This window comes from Dermacentor variabilis, chromosome 11 (genome assembly GCF_050947875.1).
Source record: "Dermacentor variabilis isolate Ectoservices chromosome 11, ASM5094787v1, whole genome shotgun sequence".
Lineage (NCBI taxonomy): Eukaryota > Metazoa > Arthropoda > Arachnida > Ixodida > Ixodidae > Dermacentor > Dermacentor variabilis.
This window is the reverse complement of record NC_134578.1, coordinates 15,455,975-15,479,692: the sequence shown is the minus strand read 5'-3', so window position 1 is coordinate 15,479,692 and position 23,718 is coordinate 15,455,975. Positions and strand designations below refer to the sequence as shown.

General features: G+C 47.2%; 1 protein-coding gene across 1 annotated transcript in view; it reads right to left on the bottom strand.

Annotated features, from left to right (window-relative positions):
• LOC142563107 (large neutral amino acids transporter small subunit 2) overlaps positions 1-23,718 on the bottom strand; it is a 144,413-nt gene that overhangs the window by 102,545 nt on the left and 18,150 nt on the right. Inside the window, exon 2 of the mRNA XM_075673633.1 lies at positions 20,771-20,973. Within this exon, the coding sequence (XP_075529748.1) occupies positions 20,771-20,973 (203 nt within the window). The remainder of the gene's footprint in view (positions 1-20,770; positions 20,974-23,718) is intronic.

Here is a 23,718-nt window from a genome sequence, read left to right as displayed (position 1 = left end):
CACCTCTCGTCTCCAACTTTCTTTCTTTCTTCATTCGAGCAACTGTAGCAAGCTCAGCGTTCGTGGATTGCTTTACAACATTTAGGCGCCGCCTTTTCTCATTCTTGTTTTTCTTTCGAAAACGGTCTCCTTCCCTCCCAATTTGCGTTCTTTTTTTTTCTTCCGCTCGATAGCTGGCTCCTTGTTGTAGCCTCATCTTCAGTCTTATCGTGTCGTTTTACGGCTTATTCGAGATTCCGAGAAGGCGAGCCGGCGTCGGTTGCGAATGAGGGGTACGGTCTGCAGCGTCGTGGCCTCAACCGTCCGGGTGAGCAACGAAGGACGCCCAAAGAACGAAAATCCAGGAGTCTGATCGGCTGAGCCACCGGAAGAAAAAGTGGCCCAATTAGCGAGAACGCGATCAGTTTATTGCAAGATCGGCAGTCGGTGGTGGTGCACTTATGCGAAGAGACTTAAATTTCTTTTTTTGAGGGAGGGGGGCTTCACACATTTTTTCTATTCTTCCCCATTTCCCCTTCCCTAGTCTAGGGTAGCAAACCGGGCGAATCCTTGGTTAACCTCCCTACCCTTCCCTATTTTCTCTCTCCCACACACTTGCCGGTATATGGTTTCCGTTTCTAACCTTTTTCACGCCAATCTGTGCCACAAGGTTTGTGTCCGAATAGACAACTTGGGAATGGAAAACTTGAACCATAGGGTATGTGCTACTGGGAATGTGCCTCTGGGTATGAGCAAGAATAGAAAACTTGGGCCGCTGTATGTTTGCAATTGGGAATGTGCCACTATGCACGTATTGGCCAATTCTCCAGAACGGGCGCGCCCCACTGGATAGGTGCCCGAATAGAAAAGCAGAATAAGAGGCAAGAGGTGAAGAACTCGATCGGCAACAGGAAATTCATGAAGTCGGCTACGTGAGAAGTGAAATAGATGTCGGTAACAGAAGGTTGAGGAAGTCGACTGCAGACAAGTGAATAATTCGGCAACACGGTACGTGTGTTGCTTCACTACTTCAATGCGGGGAAGTGTTCTGGCTGAATGTTTTCTTTCTTTATATTTCCTTCTTATTTTACGTTTTTTGTCGTTTATTTTTGCGGCGTCGGCTGTTGAGAGCCACCTTACAGCTAAAGTCTGTCCTATCCAGTACCACGCGGATAGAACATATGCGCATGGCATCGCCAGGAATAAAAGTGAGCAGGGACTCCAAATCAATTGTGCCGGTTGATACATTGTCTCAGAACAGCCCTTTCATTCATTTAAGGGTGGAAAGGGCTTATTTTTTTTACCGGAGAGAAAATGTAAAGGTCAGGTTTCCTTTTTCTGAATTCCGCAACAAATCCTCCAACGCCGCTATAACAGTGTGACGTCACGAATTTCAAAGTATTTTTTCCCGCGCGTTGGTTCCGGTTGCGGTGCCACTAAATGTTCTTGGAACTTCTTGAATTCAGTCTTTAACTCCTTAATGACGCAGCGCAGTAATTCCCTGTCGATAAAGAAATTAACTAGGCTACAGCAAACGCCATAAAAGTCTATAACGTCACGGCTCGCTAGTGCGAGAACTTCACGGTGGCGTCGCCACATGTTTTTCTTTTATTATCTGGCTTACCGAACTCCTTCTCGCGGTAACAGTGAATTCTTTGGCATTGCAGAAAGAATATTAATACAGGTCAACCCAATACTAATACAGGTTATTACTAGTACGGGTATTACTGGTACAGGTTAACCTATTTTTCTCTAGAGTGTCCCTTTAAACATCAACATACACAATGAAAAAAACATCATTGAACGACTCGTTTCAAAAACAATCACTTCTGAGCGCCGTCGGTTCGTTCCTTCCATCAACTTCTTCGCTAGCTGCTCCTAGTTACAGAAGCACAAGACACTAATGCAGACCTTCACGCTTCTCAAGGTCAAGACCTCTGTCTAGCTTTTTCCACTGCCAAGGGATGGAAAAGAACGGAAAAGCAATGCTCTAGAATTCCAAAAGAGACGGGAAACTATTTTCTCGTCGTCTGGCCCAAAAGTGCTCCACTGTTCGCATCACAACGGTTTTCACCTCCCGCTATAATAGATTTACCGCGAGAGCGGCGACGGTAAATCTAACCGCGCATGCAGGAGAAGGCAAGCGCAGAGCGCCAAGCTCCCAGCTGGTCCCGTAAATCTCGCTGTCAGTCAATCTTCGGACCGCTCTGTTTTTGTCTCGCTGCTCCCGCTGAGGTAGCTCCGTCCACTAAACTAAACCTAACCTAGAACCCTCGGTGTGGACGCCGACTTCAGAAACACCACTCCAGTTCCTCGACGAATGTTTTCGTCAGCTGCTTTCCCAATGGACCGAGCACCGGCGTCCGGGGGGCAGTGAATAATTGTTCGCGGCTCCAAAATAAATATTTAAAAAAAGAAAGCAATAAAAAAGGGGGAAGGAATGCGAGAAGGAAACTCGTGGGTTGCGTGCGTGTAGACGAAAGCATGCCAAGAAGCCCTCAGGCCCGCTGCTGTCTTCGCGCCTGCCTCCTCTCGGCCTTATTCAAGCCTGGCGGTTATTTGAGGCGACGGTGGGTCGCGTTTTGAGCTAAGTCACAGCAGGGGGCGCTGAATATAGACGGCTCGTCGCAGTCGCTCAGGTGTGGTGCAGAGTCGCGCGCTGACCGTGGGTTGCTGCTCGAATTCCTGGGCTTGAGAAAGCGTGATCCGTAACATATGCTCGCTCGGCTGCTCTTGACGCTCGTGTAAGATTAAAGTTTGACGATTCGTTGTTGCAAACCGGCTGCGCCTTCTTCAAGGAACCCCTCGCCGGATTTGGGGCATTGCAAACACAGCAACGCGGTTGGCAGTCATGTCTGCTAAATACCAAGCGACTGCAAGGCGCGAGAACAGCTGGAATTTCAAAAAACGAATTAAGGCACCCGCTCGCCCTTTCATCTCGAGGGAGTTAAAATTCAATTATGGAGTTTTACGTACCAAAACCACGACCTGATTAATGAGGCACGCCGTAGTTGGGGACTCCAGAAATTTGAACTACTTGGGGTTCTTTAACGTGCACTTAAATCTAAGTAATCTAGAGTGCACGTGTTCTGTTCCTCCACAAACATGTGCACTTCGTGACGTGCTGCTCCCCTTGTCCCATTACTGACATTGTCACAGTCATTACTAAGAACGCATGTTCATTTGTCAGCTCTTCGTGGGGTCTGACGTACAGTCGTGAACGGCATTACATTTATGTAGTAAAGGTAAAGAGTCATTCCTTTGTTTTTCAAACGGACTCCGTTAAAATTTTATATTTTCCTTTATTGAAAAATGATAAAATACTCGACATTCGAAGATTGTTTTTCTCGAATATTTGTATTCAGATACGAATTTCCATTATTCGAACATCCCTAACAAATATGAAAGGTCGGTCAGCTAATGCGGGACCACGAGGTTGCCCGTAGCGCCACATTAAATTACGGAGTGAACAGAACTAAAGAGAACGAGGCAGACGAAATCTTTTAGTCTGCACGGCCTATCGTCTGCACAGAATGAGCGCGACAGAAGTGAAATAAGAGAATAATAAAAAGTCGTCTGGAACAGATCCTGGCCGGCATCGACCAGCAGGAACCGGAAGTCCGTAGCGTATAGCACGCGAGAGCTGGCGCAGACGGTTTTCCTGTCTAGAAAAGCAAAAATTCTCGCCTTTTTGTTTTACAAGCTTTTGATCTTTCATCCTCTTTTTTTTTCATCGGCTTACTTCATGACCACCTGCGTGTGAGGAGCTGGCAGTCGGCCATGTTGGCGGAGCACGTGTGTTGGTTCGGCAATGAGCCAAGCGAATCCGTAAAAGGTGCGATACGCCGCCAATCCATCACGCGGGAAGCGGCAGAACGCGGTGTCGAGATGAAGATGGATGTTGTGACGGCCCAGCACGTACTGGGGAGGCGACCTCTCGGAAAACGGGCGGCAAACACACACGAACATCCGCTAATCCACGAACGCTTCGACGCCTTTCTCCATCTTAATTCTGGGAACACAGCGGCGGGTGAAAATCTCTTGAGATATGCAGCCCTTCAAAGCAGGGAGTCGGCACATAATTTGGGCGTTGGCATATGCGATCACAGAGGTCACCATCTTTACCGTGCGCCCTTCGCCTTCCCACCCTGTCTCCGTCGATCGTTCCCACAAGCTCTTTCCCTAGGGTAGAGTAGCAGGCTAGTCACATCACTCGATTACAATGCATCACTAGCTTATAGTGCCCGTAACTTAATGTGACCTCCGACTTGGTCCCAACATGGCCTCTGAGATCTTGCGACGCAAGCTGCGCGCGTAATCTCGAAGGCCATGCTTTTAATGAAGTTTCCATTTTGCTATAGGGATGCTGCGGTCGTGCATCTAACGAAAATGGTGGTGGTAATATAAGGGAGTTCGTACAAGCTCCGCATTTGTGCTCCTACAGTGGAGATTATTGGATGATGATGATGATGATGATGATAATGATGATGATGATGATGGTGGTGGTGGCGGGGGGAGGGGTGACAGTGGCGGCGGCGTTCTTGTGCCTTCATTGATTACGCTTCACCTGCCTTAATTAGCATGAATTTTCAAGAAACTCACGTTCCTCCACTACGCCGCGAATGTTTATTTTTTAAATTCTAAGCGCGTTTAAATAGAGTGCGCTCACATGCATAGTCATCGCGAACTCTTGATTCTATGACGCAATGTTTTGTCGTACGTTATCAATTTGCGAAGTCGCAAAGTCACTTGAATCCAGGAGGACATACTGTCATGTTGGAATGCTATGCTGGAATGCTTTTCGTGTACATATGTATCTTATCGGTTATTTTTAGCCCATTTGACACCATATGTACAACAATTAGTCGTGTAACATCCTTACCCGATGCTTCAATGAGGAGAGGAGCTTGTGTATAAATAAATAAATAAATAAATAAATAAATAAATAAATAAATAATAGTTTAGGTAGATCCAAGCACTACCCATTATTTTCATACAGGTCGAACCACCATGCTTAAAGCTGCCGTAGTAAGATTTTGGTTTAAGGCCTCTAATATTTTTTACTTGTAAAAAATCGGTAGACATTAAAAAAATGGAAGCACGAGCTTTACGAATACGTAACTGTGTACCAAAAAAAGATCTCGTAGTTCTGCAGACTGCATCGGTGCAGAGCATCTCAAGGGGATAAACTTGATACATGAGTTTGCTGCTTATGTGAAATTGTCAGTTGTGGTTATGAAAAAGTCCTAATCACAAATTAGCGCTGCCATGTCAGATCCGTGCGTAATACATCAATTTTGACCGCCACAGATGCATTATTAGACGCCCTTTACAGAATTGCGATATCCTTTTCGATTGCTGAGTTAATTGTAAACTTGATATAAGAGACTGCGTTCTCTTTATTTTGCAATTTTTCAAAATTATTCCGAGAAACTGATGGCATAAATTGATAAGAAATTTTTTATAGTACCCACATTTTAAATTCTTCTATCGAATGCAAGAAACCTCTTTAAAAGCCGTGCAGTGGCCCCTGAGAAAAACTATTTCTCATTCTCCATGTAACCATAAAGGAGCTACTTTACCGCAGAGGTCCTTGTCTAAACACATGGAAAGAGAAAAGCTTTTCCTCGATTCCCACGGCAAAGATTTTGATGAGGTTTTTGCACTCGAAAGCAGAAGTAAAAAAATATACACGGAATGCATTGATTGCTTATGTATGTCATATTCTATTCAAATTGAAATTGTTGAAGACAGAAGTGTTAAAAAACTGGAGAATAAACGTTACCTCTCTATTACTTTCCACTGAAGCACGATATAAACGATTCTGTAAGCTGTAACGGCTGAGGGGTTTGAAGCGAAGAAAAAAAAATTATGCATTAAATTCCGCTATCAATTATATTCCACGCGAGATGGAATTTGGCAAGTCCCTAATAAACGTTGTAGCAAATTAATTAAATATACTCTGGGGGTTTTACGTGCCCAAACCACGATCTCATTAAGAAGCACGCAGTATTGGAGAGACTCCAGATCAATTTTGACCGTCCGAAGTTTCTTTAACGTGCATCCAATGCACGGTATACGCGAGCGTTTTTGCGTTTTGCCCCCATTGAAGTACGGCCACGGTGGTCGGCATTCGAACCCGCGACCTCGTGCCTAGCAGCGCAACACCATAGCCATTAAAACACCACGGCAGGCGTCGTAGCAATTCGCGAAATCTGCAAGCTCGTGTGTCAATATTCTCTGCAACAGACACTGATAACAGGTGCACTTAACAGAACTACGATATCTGTTTTGTGCAGATTCAGACTGAAGTTTATCGTTTCGTTAGTGGGACATGTATACAGGAGATGTTATACAGAAAGAGCTCCCACAATTGGAAACTGCAACGAGACCTTTTGTTCTTAATGACATAAAAATATATAACTAAGAAGGCCAGAATTGCGGTTAGGAGTAAACAATAAAGAAACGGCTACACAGTTCCTACAATGTTCAAATATGTTTTAGTTACAGATTTGTAAACTCTGAGCTTTTTTTGTAACTTGGTATTTTCGGCAATTCATTTTAAAAAAAGCTATGCGGCTTCAAATCAATATTCTGATTCAGCAGTTGGTATAATTAATATTTCTGTCAATATAAATGCGATACATTCCAAGATGATAGGTTAGTTAGCTATTGTTTACTGAGATCATACAATACCGCGTTTCACACGCATTTGAATAAGGAAACTGAAATTAGCCTCGAATTAACGCTTCGTTTTAAACCCTTATTTTGATTATTATTCTGCCGCACCAAAACCGAATCTATATTGGCATTAGCGTCGCAACACTTCCGATTCTAATTTCGAAAAAAAAAACGAGCCTAACGGGAATTGTACGCAGCCGCTTCGCGCATAGAGGGGAGACACAAGACAGCTTTAGAATAGCGTTTGTCGCCTTACGTACGTTAAACGTAAGCACCTTCGCGGGACACTACGGTGCGCGTCCTTTCAAGGATTGTAGCTTACCGTATGGAAACGCAAATGCAAACAAGACGCTATTCAACGGCGCCAAGCGTATCCAAGCCAAGACGATCCATTAGCAACCATCCTGCTGTCGCCATGTGGACGCGTCTCGTTAGGCCTACGGGCGCCAGAACCGCCGAACGATCTCAGAAAATGGACGCGCTATACGCTCATAACTATCCTTTCAGGTGAGTTTACAGAAAGCGAAAGCTCATTACAATACTTACTGGCGATCAACGCGAGTGGGAGAGTAGCTATCACCAGAATTCACTCTCAAGCAGGAGCCATGGGTGTTGCCGTGTCGACGACGCTATTGCTTATCGTCCGTAAACAATGCGAGCGTTAAACTCGCAAGGTAACGTGCGTTATCATAGCGCACGTAAACCACAGAAACTCAGTAACGTTCGGAGCACGCGCAGTGAGAACGACGCTATTTCTTTGCGCGCGTGATGCGTTTACGTTTGGTTGCGAACGCTATTCTAAGACTGTCTTAAATGGACACTAAAGCGAAACAATAAAGCAGTTTAGACTAATGAAGCATTGTTTGAGAACCCTGCAGGCATCATTTCAAAATAATACTTTAATTATTAGATGAGAAAATGAAGGTCAAAGTATCAGTATTTGAATTTCGCGCCGAAACCCAAGCGCCGGTACGTCAGCGTGACGTCAGGGATTCCAAAGTCTGTTTTCGCATTTGGGCCGCGTTGGCTGAATAAAGGTTCCCAAAACTTGCCATGTTTAATATTTGGTCCCTTTAGAGCACGATGTAGTCAATCTGTACCGCTATATATAATTAGCAGGCCCTAGATGATATGCCATCAAAATCCAAGACGTCACAACCCCCAGGTGCGGGAACTTAAGTAGGCGTCGCCACCCGTATTTCGTTCTTGCGCTTTTTCTGGCTTGCCAAACGTCTTATCGTTGTAAGAGTGGTGTTTTTGGTGTTAAAAGAATTATGGGGTTTTACGTGCCAAAACCACTTTCTGATTATGAGGCACGCCGTAGTGGAAAACTCCGGAAATTTCGACCACCTGGGGTTCTTTAACGTGCACCTAAATCTAAGTACACGGGTGTTTTCGCATTTCGCCCCCTTCGAAATGCGGCCGCCGTGGCCGGGATTCGATCCCGCGACCTCGTGCTCAGCAGCCTAACACCATAGCCACTGAGCAACCGCGGCGGGCGTGTTTTTGGTGTTGTAGAACGGTAATTTACTGATGCAGAAGAAATAACTTTTCCCTTTAGTGTCCCTTTAAAGACACGCTCCTCAGCCACAGACGCCGCTAAATCACGCTTATCGACGACGCCTCGAGTGTTGCCACTCGAGATTGTGCGGCGAAAGGCTTGAGAGCGAGCACTTGGCCGCGCCCCCACACGGTCTTAGATAAGGGAAGCTAACAAACACGGGGTGAGCGGTAGCGGTCGCCGTCCCGCGCCGACCGTGGATCGACGCGTGTGACAAGCGGAACCTTGCACGCTTAAGACTTCGTAAGAGAGAGCCTCTGCGTCTCGGTGTCACGCTTAAACGCTGACGCCATGCGCTCCGGTATATAGGTACTCGCCAGGCAATAGTACACTCAGAAAAGCACAGTGAAAATGTTTGTTTGTTTATCTAGTTATATAGTTTGTTTACTGGCTTGTTTGTTTGTTTTATTTCCTAGGTTACATAATTACTTTTTCAAATTTTATTTATTCAGATACTACAGCAGACGCTGCAGGAAACCATGCAGGAGGGGCACACGTACAAAAATAAAGAGCAACAAGGATGCGCAGGAATGCACAGAAGGAAAAAACGCCATCGAGGCACAGCGAAAAGGAAACGTCAGGAATACAGAAGACGCAACTCGCTATTATAAAGATAGCAACGACGGCTGCTAAAATGATGTCAAAAAGAAAAAAAAAAGTCGCACCTTCGCCCGAAAGGCGAATCATCGATTGCGATAACAAAATTAGTAGACAGCTATACGAAGTAAGGATAGTAGTTTCATCGGTCGTCTAAACTCGTAAACGTTCGCTTACTAACTAAATTGTCAAGCATGCCGTCACGTGGGCACGGGAAAACACGAAAACAACTCAGCAGCAGCGGGCGAAATGACCTTCGCGCTGCTTCTCGCTTCAACGCGAACTAAGCGGCGAGGACACAGCGCACACGAAGCCACCAGCACAGGGCGCACTCTGCCCCCATCGCATGTCGCTTTCAATACAGGGCCCGCGCGGCCGCGTCATACGCAGCCGCCACCTAAGTCCTCCCTCCGCCCCCGTGTGCCTTGCGCACGAAGAAAGAGGGCGCGCTTCGTCCCCGCTTTGCTCCCTTGCGCGTGCAGGATTGAACCCCCGTTGTCGGCTCACCCTCGCACGCTTTCACTCATACATACAGCATACGGCGCGTGGCGACGATGCTATCGACCTTGGTTTTTTTATGTGGAACATCACGGCGACGCCGACGGCAGAAATCCGCCCGGAGCGTCCATATAATTGATCGCAGTAAAAATAACTCGAGAGATATGCGGGCCCCTTAAAGCAGAAAGATAGAAGAGCTTATATAAGTTTTCAACGCAGCTTGCTCAGTTGTCAACACGTTCAATTCTTTCAGTGAATAAAAGGGAAGACAGGTAGAAAGATGAAAATGGCTCAAATGCTCTCAAGACAGGCTAAACAGAAGAAAAGTCTCTTTCTAAACGCTGGCATCACACAAATTCAGAAGACAAAATGACAACGCGAAGGTCGATGCAGGCCGTGCCACTTTCGATTATCGTCTGCTAGTGGCCATCACAGCCCTCTATTGTGAGGACGGCCACCGCTCCTGGCGGCGACCCGAGGCAAAGCGCCTGATGAGTCTGGCCTCGATGGTTTCCCGTTCGCTCCATCTATTCTGAACACGGGGTCGCATGGTCGGGGTGACAGCGTGGACCGCGAGCTTCCGAGAATGCTTCGTCGAGCTGCACCGAAGCAGAGCAAGCTAGCGGGGAGAAGCGTCTGCTGCGCTGCAGCAGACGACGTTTGTCATCTGCCCTGACATTAAAACTAAAAATGAGAGAAAGCGTAGAAGAAAGCGAAGAGCTAGAGGGAAGCCAGGGAGGTTAAACAGAAAATAAAACACTGAATGGGTGGCAGAGAAACGGTAGCGTACGCTTATTTTGCTTTGGTGCATATCGCACCAAATTGGTATAAACATTTATTCCGCTCAGTAGCCTGTGCCTTCGTTTCCGGAAGCCACCTGTATAACCTGAGGCCATAAGTACGAAAGTGTATAAAGCAAGGACAGTTTCGTCTAGTTTACATGATGTATAAGATGTCTAGCTTGTAAAATTTGTAACACGTTCTCGACGTGGGACCCACGAAAACTACAAGGAAGCATTTCAGAAATTCGTTTCATACTTTTTGGCAACGCTTTCTTTTTAAAGAAATTCTAGGTCTAAATTACAAACTGTACTATTTCTATCAGTCACTATAGAAACATATACTTTTATGCTTACACATAAGCCATTGGTATACCATTTAAACCGACTCAGTTTTACGGCCAGAGTGTTTCGCCGTTCCAGTAACATTGAGTATGTAGAACATACTCAATATACACCACCACATACGAACGGGTGGATGTCTGATTTTCCCTTTATTAATGTAGAACATTAGGATCACTCGTTAGGCACCGAGTGTTACGTGTGTAGTGATGATGTTTCTCGACGCGGTTTCTCGGAGTATTTCGGCGCTATTGGCGTGGTTGAATAGAATAGGAGTTTGGTGGCGGTAAAACTTGATTGAAAAACAAAAAACCAAACAAGATCAAACAAACGATGGTTAAAGGGGGCGACGAAAGAGCGGCCAACGAAATTCGAAGTAATCGGGGAGAGTTCCGACAAAGCTTCCGGGAATCTCATTAGACGCGTTTATTGCACGGCCGCTCGAAGAGTAGGAAGCGAGGTGGTTAAGGTCAAAGGCGGTGCGACGGGAGGATAATGGCGATTCCATCGGGGACATAATTGAACTTCTCGTATACGGGTGCGAGCTCCGAGCGAGATGCCGGTGCTTACAGACTTGTCGGCAAACAGCTGCGAAAGAAAACGGGTGGGCGATGAAAACCCGCAAGGTCACGCGTTGCCATGGAGACGGCGTTGAATGCCGGCACACAGAGTATATAAATGGCGTCCGTAAACTGGTGGCCATGACATCGCGCGCATACTTGCGACCGCAGCGTTCCCTAATATAAAGTTATTAGGGTAAACTCTGGCGCTGCGATCATTCGGCTATACCATTAGGACGGCCGCTCGATGGAAAGGCCGTGTAAATGAAGGCTGTAGTACATGAATTTGTCTAGTCTTCGTGCTCGCAAGGCTTTAGGAATTATTGCTGCGTTATTTATTATACTTTATGTTTCTAAATTTCCAAGCAATTATTTGTTGTGTAAACCCGTGAAGGACATAAGTCTCCGCGAAGATGAGTGGTCATCGGGAAGGCAATCTCTTGTTGCAAAAAGATTCAATTTGTAAGGTCACGAAGCCGTTTGAAGCCACAAGTACGAAATTTAGCCAAGTCCACCTATTAACCATCATTCCTGTGTGCTGGCTGGAACACCATGAATGCAGCTCCCCAGGACATAGGCGCCAGAATTCCGTCCAGTAAATTTTGTATAAAACAGCATGATGTTTCGTTTGCTTTGGGATATGTGAAGGTCCCACTCCTGAAAGGCTTGGTCTTGTTCGCTCTTCCGAGAAAGCTTTGTTTGGAGGGCGCACTTACCTGGGCGCCTGACGTTAATCTTTAGGCTACGTTCACACTTGGTCTCGGAGCAGGCGGAAGCGGAAAAACACTTGACAAAATCCGCCCGCCTATAGGCGGGAAAACGGGCGAAATACCACGCGGCGAAATAATCGGTCTCGGACCGATTTTTTCGCCACGGCAAAGAGGAAAACGGTTCCGCTTCACCGGAAGCTGCACTAACATGTAAACATCCGGTCGTAAAATTTAACATTTTCCGACGTTCATTTTCTATTTTTAGGAAAAGCAACTAGCTAAAGCTATCGAAACTATGTCTTGTTTATCTTATATGGTAGACGAAAGTTAGAAACGACACGCGCAGTTGCGCGAAATGATAGCTTTTAGGAACTGATGGGTCAATTAATGAACGTATGTCTTGAAATAGTGCGATGAACAGCGCCACCACGCGGACAAACGTACGCAAACTCTATGGATGTGGTCGAAAGCGGCAGCGGTTTCCGCTGCAGTGGCGAAACAAGTGTGAACGTCTTGTACACGCGCGGAAAAGATTTTCCGGCCGCTTTGGCTTTTCCGCCCGCTTGCCGTTTCCCAGGTGTGAACGTAGCCTTAGTCTGGACTATTTTACAGCGAAGCTGTTTATGGCTATATAAGGGTTCCGTGCACTTTTCGTGTCCGTAAACAAACCTGCGCGAGCAAACACTATCGTCAGCAATGGCTCGTGCCAGCTGCTCGCGTGTTTGTCGCCGTCTTCTACAGCTGGCTGCGTTGCCGCTCATCATGTCAGCGTTCGCATACTGCCCCTCCCTCTGTGTAGGCGCTGGCGGCACTGGCCCATGGCACTGCCCGTCGGTGCGGTGATTTCGGTTTCAAAACTCCTTGCCTCAATATATCGCGAAATGGAAACGCGAATGCACATAACGAATGCATAACACGAATGAACGCGGACGTATGAAAGTGTGTGTGCATAAGCTTTCGTCGCGATGACCACCAACCAAAATTCTGCGTCCCCTCTTTGTCGTGTGCTACACAGCTCCGCTGGTCATCCTTCTTCACAGAGTGGAATGGCTCGTGATTTTTTTTTCTTCTGTCTTACTATTTTCATAATTCTCGAAGTTGGCGTCCATTACGATTGTATCGTAGCAAATCACTTCTGCAAAAGCCCACGAGCTGGGCGCGTAGGCACATCGAGTGTGTCTGCAGCAATGCTAACCGTACGGTAAGCTTCGCCGAAATGTTTCTCGAGTTCCGGCGCCGTTAAAACTTGCTTTATGGTCCAAGCTGCAGAGTACGCTTAATTCGTTTGGGATACGCGTATGCAATCGCTCGCTAAAACTGTCGAAGCCATTCAGAATCGGTTCGTTCACTTCTATTCACCGACTATTCTCGCATGTCCAGTGTTTGCAAGTGTGAAAAAAAACATCAAGCCTCCGTAATCTTTCCACTCGTCGTCTCGTTAATCGTGCACGTCTTTCTTCACAAGCTTTATTTTTTTGTTTTAACGAGAACCTAAAGCGTGGTCTTTTTACTGCTCTTATATATAACTATATATCTGAGCATGTCGCTGTCACCACATGAAAGGGGACATTCCATCGTGCCGGACTAACAAGTACTCTGACTCGTTTACCCCAAGGACTAGCCGTGACTGGAACCACCTTCCCACCACCATCTTCTCCATTATGGACCGAGATGATTCCAAGTTCGCAATTACCGTTCATTCTTTTGTAATGTGTACGTTGTGAATATATATATTTTCATTCCCACTCCTCTCTGTGAAGCCTAAACGACCCTGAGAGTAATTAACTAACCAAATAAATAAATTGTGGTTTCACGAGGGGTAAACATTGCCATCCACTTAAACCTAGTACGAAACTAAATATGAAAAACATACTGGTTTCTCAAAAAGAACGCTTGGAAGCTGTCTTACGGGGCGCGTACCACCAGGTGTACAAGGGAAAGGGAAAGAAATGAGAGCAGCAAGAACGCAAGCCGGCCGTGCATGGGGCATTGGGTTATAAGGAAAGAGGCTTGGGTGCAGTGTTTCTAAAACTCCCTAAATGACGAGCACACCCGTAGCGTCCGAGGTGCGCTCGAATCGACGGGCAACGTAGTGGCGGCGCGACAGTACACACATTCGTTGCGACGTGCAGGCGAGCGTGTCGGGTTAGGAAAACCACGGCATGGACGTTGTTTTCCAGGTCGCAAAATACCGCAGATCGCGACAAGGCGCACCGGCAACGGCCGCAATCCTTCACGCGTTGCCGCCTCGGCTGACACGATAGCAACACCGCGCGACGAACGCCATGCACGCTTTGCCGGCGTCAATTATCCACTACAGGAAAGCCCATCAGCGCGCACTCGGAAATCTCGCCTCCGGTCATTATCGTCACGTCGTGAGTGGCGAGAGCCGATATCTGCGCGGCGAGATCTCAAATGCAAACACGCGCGGTGAATCAAGGCGATGCATACCTTAACGCCGTATCGGATTCCGCCTCTCCAGCAACATTAAAGAAAAAAAAAAGTCGCATTCTATTATACTCCGCCTCAGTAATTGCGCGCAGTGCTGGAAAAGCTTGCGGATCCCGTCGGGTAGGCTGTAGTACGCCTACTGAGTGAGTTCTGCGGATGCCCGCTAGGTGGACGAAGTCTTAAAAGTTTCCCGGAGATGGGAAATAAGAAAACGATGTAAAACTATAAAGTAGGGAAGAAAGAGATGCACAGTAGTCCTATACTCTCGTAGTAATCCCGGCCATACGAAGCCAGCAGACAATGAAGCCAAGGAAAGCGTGGGGGTAACTAGCTGTGGTTGTAACTGAAATGTAAAAAAAAAGTAATGAAGGGGAAATGAAAGTGGACGAAAAGGTACCTTGTCGCAGGCGGGGACCGAACCCACAACCTTCGCATTTCAAACATATTGACAGCTAATTACCCCACGTGCTTTCCTCGGCTCATTGCCTGCGGGTTTTATATGGCAGGGATTTAACAAAAATCGAGTCTCTCTGTCTCCCTTCTCTTCGTCTACTCGCACATTAGTGGCATACTCCAGAGCAATGTACAATATGTTCATTTTGTTCCGTTTGGCAGTTGGAATAGGTGCTGTTTACATAACTGCGATATCGTTTAATTTTATTTATTTTGATTTCCCAGTTACAAAGTTGCAATCTTCGTGCTTCAGCTTTATTTTTTAGATTTGTGACCTTTAATAATTATTTTGTCAAACAAATTTACAGCCAACGTCCGAAATCTGCTCCCCACAGTCGGTAGCTTTTAAATGTTTCTTTAAGTATACCAAGCATGCGCGAGCTCACCGCGGCTTTCCTCCCCCCCCTCCCTCTTTCTATCTTATCTTTCTATTCCCTCTGGCCTTAATAATGTACACCCTTAAATTGAATGAGGCTGTAAATCAGTATAACCCGCACCCTTTCATCCAGAAAAATGGTGTAGGGGTGTGAGTGTAGACGGGTTTACACCATTACTCCCTTTTAAGAGTTATAGGCCGGTTTGCACACTTATTCGCTTTTAGGAGTTTAGACAGATTTATACCCTTATTCACTTGTAGGAGTTTAGACAGATTTACACCCTTACTCACTTGTGGGAGTTTAGACAGATTTACACCTCTATTTACTTTTAAGGGTGTAACCTATTTTACAGTGCAGAGCGCAAAAAGAAAAACAGACGCAACGAAACGGTGTGTGCCGTATCCCGTGTGTTGTGTTCGCTATACGAGTGTTGCGCCTTCGTGCTGTTTCTTCAAAACAAGCCGTGTACCAGTGAACCTGCCCAAGTGAGCACAATGCCGAACTACACTTCCCGAATGTCCGACACGCCTCGTAGCTCCCGCTGTACCGCACCCATATGGCTCTCATATGGGAAAGCGCAATCGCCGCACTTGTCCCTGTATTATGTTTACTGTGGCGTCGATTACATCCAACCAGGCCGTTGAAATGTACGGGAACGGCAATTATCTAACGTTTGTGTCTGCGTGGGACTAAAGTGTTTGTACCGTATTTTCTTCGCTGTAGCTCCCGTCCGCCCAGTCTTCTTATAACATGGAAGAATACCACAGAAGTGTTGTAAGGCGGATGCAATCATTCACCTTCTAGCGTTCCTTACTAAACTTCCTGCACAAAACAAATATATCTGTGCACAAGAGCAGAATTTGGTGACGTCACCCAGAAGTAAGGCCAGGTATAATGACGTTGTTCGAGGATTGTAGCAGCGGAACTCACGGGACACGGATACAAGAGGAACGACTAGATGAGGACGCAGCTGCTGCGTCCTCGTCCAGTCGTTCCTTCTGTGTCCGTGTTCCTAAGTCCTGCTGCTACAATCCTCGAAGAACGAACCGACTAGCCCAGTTAAACACCCCTTTGCTAATGACGTCCATCACAGAAAACATAAATAAGAGTGGCATAAGGAGCTTCGTCTGGCTTGTATAGTTAAAAAGACGAAAGACAGGAAGAAAAGAGGTGGGATGCAAATGTTTGAGCAAATACGGTGCGCAGTATCGCATAGGGTGTATCAGTGTGCTTGAAACTGAGCACCGCAGACCGCAATGACCCTCGCATTCTCCGCCACGCCTACGGTTCACGTATGTTCTTAGAGAGTGTGTGTGCACGCATAGCTCGAGGCTGTGGGCCGACACGAACGGTTGAAGTGGACTCCCCTCAGGGCAGGTATACGAGGCGAGGGGGGAGGGGTAGAGTAGAAGGAACGGCAATTAGACTAAGCACCCCTCAATTGTCCGCGAGCCTCGGAGTCGCCTCGCACAGCGCGCGTGGGGGCGCGGAAACTGAATGCGGCCGCGTTTTTGTTGTCTTTGCCTGCATACGGTGCTTATGCCTTGGACACTAGGGAAGCGGCTGCTGAGTTTCTTTCTTTCTTTCTTTCTTTCTTTCTTTCTTTGTTTCTTTCTTTCATTCTTTCTTTCTATCTGGGTTGCATATCACAATGGCTTAGTGCTTATCCTTATCGAGTTGCTCTACACGACAAAGTTGTCGGTTCGATTTGTGGTGTTTTGGAGATGACGAGACTGTAACAAGTTAGGGATCCTTTCTTTCTTTTTTTTTCTTTCTTTCTTTCTTTCTTTCTAGCTGGGTTATACCACCATGGCTCAGTGCTTATCAAGTTGGTGGTGGTGGTGGTGGTGGTGATGTTGAAGCAGGCGGGGTTAGCCTGGCATACATAGCCGGCAATTGTTCCGCCTGATCCTCCTTCAAGTTGAGATCAGGGATGTGTCACCAGGTGTCGATGAGCCCCGTGTCTCGCAGGAAGGCTATCAGCAGGCGTTGCGCTCTCTTCCTGAATACCGCGGGCCCTCCGGGGAAAACAACGTCTTCAAAGGTCCTGTGCGTGAGACCGCTTTTTTGCAGGTTGTCGACCAACGCTTTTCTTTCTGTGTCAAACTGTGGGCATAGCCAAATGAAATGTTCGATGTCACCAATGTCACCACAGAAAACACAGAGTGGGGAAGCGCGAAGCGCAGTCTTGAATAACCAAGCTGGGGTGTATGCGGAGTCGGTCCTGATGCGGTATAAAAGCGTCGCTTGTTCGCGTGTAAATCCATGAGTCACACAGGATTCGTGTGGATTCTTGTGCATCTGTCTAAAGTGAAGGCGGATTGCATCCTTAGGGTTTTGAAAAGCTTTTGGAGCTTTCACTTTTTGGACACATGTCAGCGCTAGGCGTGCAAGGGCGTCAGCTTCCTCGTTTCCATCAATTCCTACGTGTGATGGAATCCACTGAAACCTTATGTTAAATCCTTTGCTCGTGAAGTCGTCAATCAGTGCCAGAGACTGCCTTGTAAATTTCTCTAGAGGTAGGCCCCGATGTAATCTTTGTAATGCTGACTTGGAATCCGTCAGCACCACGACATCTCGTGCAGAAAAGGCACGTAGTTTCCGCAAAGCCGCGGTGATTGCGGCGCTTTCTACTGTTGTAGAGGAAACTACGCGATCCAGCCGGCCAGACCATGACACATCAAGGGATGGTATGCAGAATGCCGCTGCACAGCTATCTGTTTGTGCACACACTGAACCGTCTGTGTACACTTGTAGATGGCTTTGAAACAAAGTGCTCAAGTGGTCCAACACAATAAACTTGGCTTCGGCAGTTGAAATGGTGCGTTTCGTCGGTAGGTGGGGTACATTGAGGCTGCAGGTAACGTCCGGAAAAGACCATGGCGGGCCAAGGCGACTTCGTTTAGGCCATTCCAATCCTAAAAATCGGAAGGTGTTCAGCGCCGCATGGAAATGTGAGCGAGTTCTTGATCTTAGCCGCCGGAGAAGCGCCGTGCCTGCGCGTGACTCGCCCAGCCTTAATAGCTGCGTCAGCAAGGCCTGAGATGCCAAGAGGCGGAGTGGAAGAGACTCTGCCTCATTAGTGACTTTCTTGTTTGAAGCCGCCGTTGGAACTCCCATCGCCAAGCGAAGTCCCTTTCTGTGCACTGCCTCCAAGCGCTCGAATTGACTCGATGACGGTGATATCAGAGGGAGCTGATAGAGAATGCGGCTTGTTATCAGTGCAGCGTTCAGTTTAAGCAGTTTAAGCAGTTTAAGCCCCAACGTACACCTGCCAATCGACGAAGTGCGTTGATTCATTGCACCGATGCAGCCACAACACTTTCGACCGCACCACGCCATAGTAGCTTGTTGTCGATGGTGACGCCCAGGAATCGAACATGAGTTGCACGAAGAATTGAATGCCCTCTGCTTATCAAGTTGCTCTACACGACAAAGTTGTCGGTTCGATTTGTGGTGTTTTATAGAGATGACGAGACTGTAACAAGTTAGGGAGAGTTATCGTGTACAAGAGAACGCAAGAAAAAGTGCGAGAAGGAATTGAAATGCGCACACGAACGAGCGAAATTCGCGCTTCTGCCTGCAAGCTGCACCGTTTGAGTAATTAGTCGATCTGTCAAAACTACACCACAGCGTCATCCCCGAAACGGCGCCTACCTCCTCTCCCCCCCGTAGCCGTTTCGTCGCTTTAAGTAAAAATTAAATCCTAGGTTATTTTACTCGTGCCAAAACTCCGATATGATTGTGAGGCCAGCCGTGGTGAGGAATCCTGTATTAATTTTGACCTCCTGTGTTTCCTCAATGCGCATTTAAATCTAAGCACTCGAGCGTTCTCTTTCTTTCGTTTTTTCTTTCCTTTTTTCCATTCCGCAAGCCATCGGAATGCTGACGCGGCAGCCTGGATCGCACCCGCGACCTATAAGTATTAGCAGCGCAATGTCATAGGCAACCTGTTACCGCGGCAATTGTTTCATCGCTTTGGAACGATTCACGATTGACCAATTCAGTCAATCGACAAATCAATCAGTCGATCGACCAATCAATCAAGCAATCAACAACTTCGTGGCGTAGACTAGCGTATCTATTGTTCTGTTTAAGCCACACCACTATGTCCGGAGATCTTCGCGAGACGAAGAGCACCCACAAAACGGTAAAACTGCCTGAAAGCATTTCGAGTACCGCTATCTCGTTCGGCGCGAACGCTGGAAGCAGCCCTTCCGAGAACGTGCCCGTGGTAAACACAGACTTGCTATATATAAGGCGAACTCTATGTGGCCGACCTTGCCGGCTGAGGTTAGCGTACGATAACAACGAAAACCGTTACACCGAGGCGTTCGCTAAAACGAGAGACAAGCGGGGGGAAAGGCGTGATGTTTATCGCTTCGAGTAGAAGGACACTCAGGAGAGCTCCCGCAAGCAAGCAGTGGGCACTGCAACTGTGTACACAGTGCGTGGGACGTGTCCAGACTGAAAGGTTTGCGAGATGAAAGCCTCGACCTTCCCGACGAGGGAGCGGGCGGCGGTGCTGTTCAAGCCCACGAGCAAGAGCGTGCTACGATAGTGTGGAGGTCGAGGGGAAAGCCACACGGCATGGGGTTAGGTAGGCAGCGAGACGCAGGCCGTATCGCGTGCTCCGTTATCTAAGTAGCTTCTGGCACGGTGTCTGATGTCAGGTACCGACAGGTTCACCGCCTAGGCCGAGGAGCTTCCGAACGCTGCCGAACGTGCTACAGCAAGTTCTTTCACTTTCGAAAGCGAGTTGCACTCTATATGGAAGAAAAAAATGCGGCCGTTAAGGATTATCTCGTCCCAGAGCAATAATAACCATCTTACGCAATTTTCCTTGCTCTGCCGTTGCACTCCCGGTATATGTTCAGGTAACGAGCGGCGTGGCAAAGCGTTGCTTACAGGAAAACTAGCGAACGCTGATCGTCAAGTAAAAGAAGCCTACGCCATTTTGAAAACGATTATATTTGTAGGAACAAGGCCCCCAAGAAGGGGAGTATTTCTTTTAGAGCACAGCGCTTGCACTGGTGCGTGAAGCTTCTTTGTCTGAATACTTTTGTGCGTCACATGTGCCTCCGAGATGTATAGTCAAGGAAAGCTTCACTTGAGATAGAAGATAAAGTGTTTGCACAGGTTTCTGCGAACTTTTTTGAAGCCCCTTGTGTGTCATATGTCTAATCCTGCAAAAAAACGACAAAAAGAAAGGCGGGAAAACGCCGAAGTGTGCAGTGACATCTCGAAGGCAGCCTTAACTCCCCAATGAATGCTGTAGGTGGCGCAACGGTACCGTGCTGCAGCATACTTGGAGGCCTTTCACAAGAGCGAGTAAATATATATATATAATATATACGCTCCTTGCTGGCGCAAATTAGATGATCAGCGAAGCGCGATTAAAGCGCACGCTCCATCTACTTTTGACTTTCTTGCATGTACCTTTTTTTCACTTCACCTGTTTACGCGCTCTTACCATTTTGATGGTTATGAGCCAATTTGCCTAGCAGCGTGCTATTTCAAGTTGCACACCTCGGTATAGACGTGAATCCAAATTACACCAAGCGAGTGAGAACAGGGCGTCGTCTGCTTTATAGCGTGTCGTCTATTCCACATGTCTGCTTCACGCACATAGTAGTTCGAAGACTATACGACGCAGGTGCGCGTCGTCTGCTCTTTAACGTGTCGTCTGTTTACATGTCTGCCTCACGCACGTAGTAGTCCGAAGAATGTGGCAACCAACACAAGCCCGAAGGGCGCCATTTTAAGAGAGACGTGAACTCACCGATGCAGACGAAGGCGAGGGCCCTGACCGCCGGGTCCGGGGGGTCGCAGTCGGGGAATATGGGCCGCAGCACATAGAAGGAGAAAGTGAGCGCCACGATGGCCTGCGAGCATGGCCGCACGATCAAGCACTCCACCCAGAGTCGGAGAAAGGCAACGAATGGCCCGAATGCTTCCATGATGTATGCGTAGTCGGCACCGGTCCTGCGAGGGGACAGACAGAATCGTGTTTATATAGCCACTTCAAATGGACTCGCGCCGGAAAGAAGGGCACCGCCAAGAACAAGTACACAAGCGATAGTGTAAAATAAAGATTTCTACTAGCGTTTTTTTTAATTAGCTCTCGAATAATTATAGAGAAATATATATTTGTGGAACTATCACAGTTCTTTTGGATCCCTCGTTTACTGCTGCGCCAAGTTAAATGCCAAGAACGACTAATATAGCTTATTTGGGAGTTGGCGTAACGAAGCCTGGCCGCCAGTCCGGTACAACCGCGTAGAGCGCAAGCGCTGCTGTTCTAGACGCAGTGCGACCACCGCGGAAGGGTAGAAAAAACACCCACTTAACTGGAGTAGAGAAGTGCCTACGTCGGTTGGCTCGACTGACAACTGTAGGACTGTAGGAGCGTCATTCAAAACACACGGAATCATTCTTCCCCCCCCCCCCCCGTCGGCGTTTTCTCTGGTTCCTTTTTAAGAAAAAAAGAATTTGATCCATAAATATTTTCACAAACACAAACATTTTGTTGCCTTTTCCTTTCTGTTTGGTTGTTGCCTCGGCTCTCTCCCTTAGTAGATTGCTTAGTATCTCAACCCCTTGCGACTCTTGTTTCCCGTTGCCAATTTTGCACAAAAAGTGCTGTGCAATTAGGGAAAAACCAAACGAGGTAATGGGTGACATTCACATTGCATATGGGTTTAACGGTTATTGCAGGGTGTGATTGAAATTTTTAAATTTTGGGGGGATGGCTCTGAAAGGTAAATCGTTGAAGAGATATCACTGGGGCCTTTCCAGCGGCAGCACCTTGAGATTTCGCAACAACCATCGAAATAAATAGAAATGTGAAAGCATTCCGGCATTTTTTAGTGGGTATAGAATATCAATATGCTTCAAGCCCTCAGTTCAGTGTCCTTTCCTTTGACGCAATCAGAACCCGCCGTGTTTGCTCAGTGGCTATGGTGTTGGGCTGCTGAGCACGAGGTCGCGGGATCGAATCCCGGCCACGGCGGCCGCATTTCGATGGGGGCGAAATGCGAGAACACCCGTGTGCCTAGATTTAGGTGCACGTTAAAGAACCCCAGGTGGTCAAAATTTCCGGAGTCCTCCACTACGGCGTGCCTCATAATCAGAAAGTGGTTTTGGCACGTAAAACACCAAATATTATTATTATTATTTGACCCAATCAGGGATCGCTTCCATGCCTCGGCCATAATAGTACTGTAACAGCAGCCCAGTGTTGACGGCCGAATAGCTGTCAAGTCAGATTTGGCGGCGCTCTAGGAATATGTATAAGGAGTGGTGGCATGGGTGGGGAGGGGGGTTATGCCGCTTAATTTCGGTGGGGGAGGGCTGGGCACATGCCTGCACCAAACCATGCCAGACACAACACTTGAGGCACACGGTGTCACCAAACTAATAGAATGCCTCAAATTAACATCCTCGGCCGGCATCGACGAAATCCATTCCAAAATGGTTAAGAACACTGCGCACACTCTAGTGAATTCTTTGTGTGACATCTTTTCTTCACGGCGCAGTTTCACCAAGGTCACCTCCAACATAGACACCTAAGGCTCTAAGGCCTTAAACAAAACAGTGAGTGGCACTAGCTAACACTTGCAGGGGCTAAGTCTAGTAATCAAACACACATTAACAAGAAAGTGGCCTGAGGCGCGGATTTCGAAGTATCGCACGCGATACGTGGAGGCTGTGGGTTCGGCTATGTAGTCTTTTCTTCAAGTATCATTTGCCATTTCTGCGTATTAGTTATACATTTAGGCTCAAAATTACTGCGTTTCTCCTCTTTTCCTACAACTATAGGAAAAGCGTCTCCAATACACACACGCACACAGTCGCCGAGGTTACAGCCAGAAATCAATGAACTTCGAACTAGTACAGTATATACTTTCAACTGGTGTTTCATTGTGATTTCGTCTGGACCGAGCAAGCCGAACAGTGGCAAGCCGGCCGAACGGCTAAATTTCGCAAAGCCCGCAGCGCTGCCTGTTGGCGACCGATAAAGACTAATCCTCGGACCGCCTGACGCTAAGCCTAACTCCAACAGCTATGCAGCCTTCCTTCTGTTCCCACACTGCCTAAGAAAACAACCCAAAAACCGCCTTCAGCCATGTCGTCGCTCCTGCAGTTGCGCTGTTGTTTCTCATTGGTTGACCAGTGGCACCAACTTCAGGGCCTACTTTACTATAGATGCCACCATCGTTTGCCCAGATCAGACTTTGGGAATCCTGACGTCATACAGCCCCGAAGTTATGCCCGCGTCGCTGCATTGAGGATGGGAAAGTAGCCCCTAGAAGCACGCTTCCTGCGTGGCTTGTGTCACGTTTGGTGTGATAACATGTACTTATGATCTTTAGTTATCACCAATGAACTTGGCTGTCATACGAAAAACGCAAGTTACGGAAGACTTGCCATGAAAAATCACGGAAGCCTTACCAGATGGAGGGTAGTAGCTAACATGAGCGCGGCAAAAATTGAGGTTAACGCATTTTTGTGTGGCGCTTAATTTATGTTTTTAGCAAGATGGCGTCACGCATCATTGTCATTTTTTCGGCACCTAAAAGACACGTATGATGGTTATTACTGATAGCCAATCTATACCGCATTCATACTTTTGATCAGTTGTTTGTCTTTAGTTTCCTTCTAGCTTTCAGTGCGGTAGTTGATATGTATGACGTTGTTTTTTTTTTTTATGTATGCAAAGCCGCCCAG